General features: G+C 38.9%; 1 protein-coding gene across 1 annotated transcript in view; it reads right to left on the bottom strand.

Moving 5' to 3' along the window:
* Positions 1-25: 25 nt before the first annotated feature.
* The window catches only part of LOC119579436, a 5,429-nt gene continuing 454 nt past the window's right edge, over positions 26-5,000 (bottom strand). Inside the window, exons 3-5 of the mRNA XM_037927241.1 lie at positions 1,109-1,300; positions 626-769; positions 26-335 (exon numbers count right to left, since the gene is read on the bottom strand). Coding sequence (XP_037783169.1) covers positions 129-335; positions 626-769; positions 1,109-1,300 — 543 coding nt within the window. The 3' untranslated portion in view covers positions 26-128. The remainder of the gene's footprint in view (positions 336-625; positions 770-1,108; positions 1,301-5,000) is intronic.

The following is a 5,000-nucleotide window of genomic DNA, read 5'->3' on the forward strand; positions in this document are numbered from 1 at the left end:
CAAAAAAAGGTAATGAAAGAGAAGAGTTAAAAGAACGATGTAATCATAACAGAAGAAACATCAAAATCTTCTTCTGCCGATTTAAAGTGTTGCTGGGATGTTGACAACACTTCCGTTCTTCTTCTTCTTCATGGCAGCCGCTTGGTCATGACCCTGACGGTGGTATTCCCGTTCATGAGCGAGGTGTCGACGCCCCAGTCCGGCCCGAGGGAGGTCAGGTCAAGGCAGTGACGCACCTCGTAACCTAGCTTTTCGAAGATCTTTCCTGACAGCTTGTTGGTGATGCACGTTACAGATAACTGGCATCCGTTTTCTACCCCTACCTTCATACAGAACTGGAAGGGTTTAAATTGTATCTTAAAGAACCGGTCGATGAGTTCTTGAACAAGCGAACAAGACGCTTTATAATGACGGAATAGAACACTACTAGACACAAAACCAGTTTACTATATACTACATAGGATATAACTACAATTACGTATCATACTGTGACCACGGCGGCTCAGACATGAACCTACCGTTAAAAGAAAAAGAACATAGGGTATATGATTTAATTCTCCTAATACAACCCTTTCGTTTAAATAGAATATTCAAGTCATTACGTCTCTTAACCTTAAGGACAAACCTCCACTAGTTTCCTGCCAAGACCACGGCCTCCGAAGTCTCTGTGAACGCCAACCATATACATAGATAACACTTTGTCCACGTCTTGGTCCTCAAAGACATCAACTGCCTTCATGACTTCGTCGTAAACGCGGTACAACGCTGCCTGGTAATAAGGATGATTTAAATAACACGGTGAGGTGAATGCATAAATAATTTATAATGGTGAATGTATAAATCACTTGTAAATATATATAAATCGCTTGTAAAGGTGAATATACAAACCACTTATAGAGGTGAGTATGTAAGCCACTTATAAAAGTGAATATACTTACAAAGGTAAATATACAAAGGTAAATATGCAAGCCACTTGTAAAGATGAATATATAAAGCACTTATTAAGATGAATGCATAAACCACTTATAAAATACATGAACCACTAATCATAACAAAAAAGGATTATCCTAACGCAGATAAAAAATGCAAAAAAAAAAATAAATCTTACCAGTTCATTCGCTGGTTGAGTGGCCGGCGAAGATCCCACCCGTGATTTTATAAAGCTGATTCTCACGCCCACCAGCTCGCCCGTGGGTCGGTGTCGCACGCCCACAGACACGCCCGACTCAAGACACATTCTGACGTCATCTGCGACTCTGCCCTTCTTGGTCTGGACATTGGTGGCGCGCGTCCCCTGGGTCTGAGAACAAGCGCGGGCGGTGTGGCCATTGGGAGAAGATATTTCCTAGAGTGTGTTGTCAGCTTGTGGTAAATCGCATGTATGTATGTATGCAAGCATGTACGTATGTGTGTATAAATGTATGTATGTATATATATATATATATATATATATATATTATATATATAGATATTATATATTATATATGTATATATATATATATATATATATATATATATATATATATATATATATATATATATATATATATATATATATATATATATATATATATATCAGCAGCAGCAGCAGCAGCAGCCTGAATCAATCCACTGCAGGACGTAGGCCTCATCTTTTCCAACTTTGTCTTGCGTTTTTTGTTTCCAGTCTTGGCCCCTAAATTTCGTTATTTCGTCACGCCATCTTGTCATTGGTTTGGCCCTTGGCCTCTACAGCCCAACCTGTTACTTTCTTAGTACATCTGTCGTCCTGCCTCTGACACTTATTAGTTATCTCTCCAGTAATTTGGTTGTAGTCTATAGATCCATAGATCATAAGTACTGCTGGTATTTGCACAGAGTCATATGCCATTTCATAATAGATGAATGCCATACACAAGGGTTCATATATTCGTTTATTTTTTCTCTTGTTCGGGTGAGCATGTGGCCTGTTGTTGAGAATCCACTGCGGAAGCCTGCCTGTTCTCTAGGCTGGTTAGAATCCAGACTGTCAGAGATGCGAGTTGTGATGATTTTTGTGAACAGTTTGTAAGGAACTGAAAGGAGGTTTATGGGTCGGTAGTTTTTTTTAGATTCATTCTATCCCCTTTTTATGTTTCAAAATAATTGTTGCATTTTTCCAGCCATTCGAAGTTTTTCTGTTGATAAGTCATTTGTTAAAAAGATTGGCTAGTTTCACTGTTGTAATTTCTCATGCATCTATTACAAGGTGTATACTAATTCTGTCTTCACCTGGTGTTATCCCTCCCTGCATGCCTTAAGTACTCTTTTTATTTCTTCTGTTGTAATGATAGGTGCATCTCCAGTTACCTCGTTCCCTTCTATCCGTGGCTGTCCATTGAGTTGTATAGATCCCTGTAAAAGTCTTCCTCTACTCATATGATTTCGTTCTTATTATATGTCACTTCTCCGTCTGGTTTCTTTATTGCATGCTTTTAATTTCTCCCTATTCCTAGTCTCATTTTAGCTGTTTTCTTGCTGGTACCTGAGATCACTGTCTCATTTATTATTTGAGTATTGAATTTCCGTACATCTTCTCTCTTCGCTTTATTTATAGTCTTTGTTAGTTCAGCTAATTCTATATTGCCCCTGTTTGACGATACTTTCATGACCCTACGATTTTGCATTAGCTGTTTAATTTCTACCGAGAGCTTGCGGGAGCTTTGCATGACGTTCTTACCGCCTACTTCAAGTGCAGCTTCCTTTATTATATCATTGAACTTTTTGTTGATTTGGTCAATGCTGAGATCGTCGCTGAGAAGTGAATATCTTGTTTTGGATGTTAAGGTTAAATTTTGTCGAATTGGTTTTCAAGTTGGCTAAATTTGACTGCGGTTTTCATTTGAATTTGTTCCATCTCTTCTGAGGTGTAATTTGATTTGGCCTTTGATCATTCTGTGTTCGCTGCCAACATTTACTCTATTAACAACTTCCACATTTTTTTTTTACTATTTAGCGCCTATTTGAAATTATAAAAAAATAGTTTTTGATATCCGATGGCGACTTCTATGTCCACTTCCGCTCTAATTTTTGTTCGAAGAATGTATTCATGATATTGAGTCATCGAGCCTTTTTTCCCCCTATTTTTGCATTAAAATTTCCCATAATTATTGCGAAATAGGTTTTTATTCTCTCCCTGGCTAAATGAACATCTTCATAGAAGCTCTCTATTTCTTCATCACTGTGGCTGCAGGTTGGAGCATAGACTTGGACAATCTTTAAGTTGTACCTATCATCTAGTTTTATTGTTACTGAAGCCACTCTTTCGCTTATACTACGATATTCTTTTCTAAACGTTTGTGAACTAAGAAACCTACCCTTAATTCCTGCTTGTTGGGGTTTGCCTCTCCAATAGAGCACGTGCCCATCAGTTAGTATCTTCTGTTCTTCGCGTAGTCTTCTAACTTCACAGAGTCCTACAACATCCCATTAAATGAAAAGGAGTTCCTCATGTAATGCTAGTAAGTCGGATTCAGTTCTCATTGTCCTTATATTATATGTGCAAAGGTTCATCAACGTGGGGCGGAGATTTTTAGCCCCCTCTGCTCCGGAGCGACCTTGATCGCCGCCGTAACCAGGGGCTCCTTCTCCTCCTGGGAATGAGTGCCGTTACTCTGTGTGCTGTCATGGTTTTTGATTGAGAGGCAGACAGCCGAGTTATCCCCACCTACCATGGGCTTGAGTATCAGAAGTGCATATATGTGTAATTATATTTTATACACTGATTTCATTTATGCGTATGTACACCTAGTGCAGATATAGTTGTTCACCCGTAAATGCCCTAAGTACTACGCATATGTTCATTTTCAAGCACATGCAAGCATACATCTTTACATATGCTCCTATGCATATGATATGTATATATACTCCTACATTATACATAACTTCACACATGCTCACGCATACACATATAGATATATGCGCACATCATATGCACATACATGTGTGTACGTACACCAACATATATGCGAACACACACTTGCGAACATATCTTGTACACGTACTTATGACTATACATACACACACATACATATATAGCCATACATATGATTACGCACACGTATGCACACATACGTTTATGAGTACACATTAGTGTTCTTCTTCTTCGTTTTCTTAGCTTTATCCCATTTTTATATGGGGTCGCCATGATGATTTGGTTCTGGCAGATATCTTTTATGGCCGGATGCCCTTCCTGACGCCAACCCTTCTCCACTCATCCGGGCCCGGGACCGGCACCGACTTGGGCTGTCTTGCCCATCCAGTGGCTAGGTAGGCAATCGAGATGAAGTTCCTTGCCCAAGGGAACAACGCGCCGGCCGGTGACTTGAACCCTCGAACTCAGATTGCCGTCGTGACAGTCTTGAGTCCGATGCTCTAACCACTCGGCTACCGCGGCCTAAGTGCACATTAGTGTTCACCCCCCCCCCCCCCCATATATATATATATATATATATATATATATATATATATATATATATATATATATATATATATATATATGCATAATTGTGTATGTGTGTGTTCGTGTATAAATGTGTAAGTGTGTGTGTATGTGTGTTCGTGTGTAAATGTGTGTGTGTGTGAGTGTTTGTGTGTGTGTAAATATATTAGAAAACAGAGAGAGGGAGAATAAGAGTGGGATAAAATTAAAGGTAAGCAGAAAGAGACACAGACGGACAGACACTGACTTAAAGACAGACAGACAGACACACACACACACACATACAAAGACATACATACATACATACATACATACATACATACAGACAGACAGACAGACAGACAGACAGAGACAGGCAGACAGACAGAAAGAGAGACAGAGGGAATTTCGATGTAGCAACGAATAATATGTTAATGAAGTTATCAAAAAAGATGGATGTTAATATTATAATAAAAATGGAGCAAGAAAACAAAACAATAGGTTAAATATGCGAAAACCTGGCGTAACTGAATAGCTGCAGATAACCTATTGAAAGGAATTC

This window comes from Penaeus monodon, chromosome 12, assembly GCF_015228065.2.
Source record: "Penaeus monodon isolate SGIC_2016 chromosome 12, NSTDA_Pmon_1, whole genome shotgun sequence".
NCBI lineage: Eukaryota > Metazoa > Arthropoda > Malacostraca > Decapoda > Penaeidae > Penaeus > Penaeus monodon.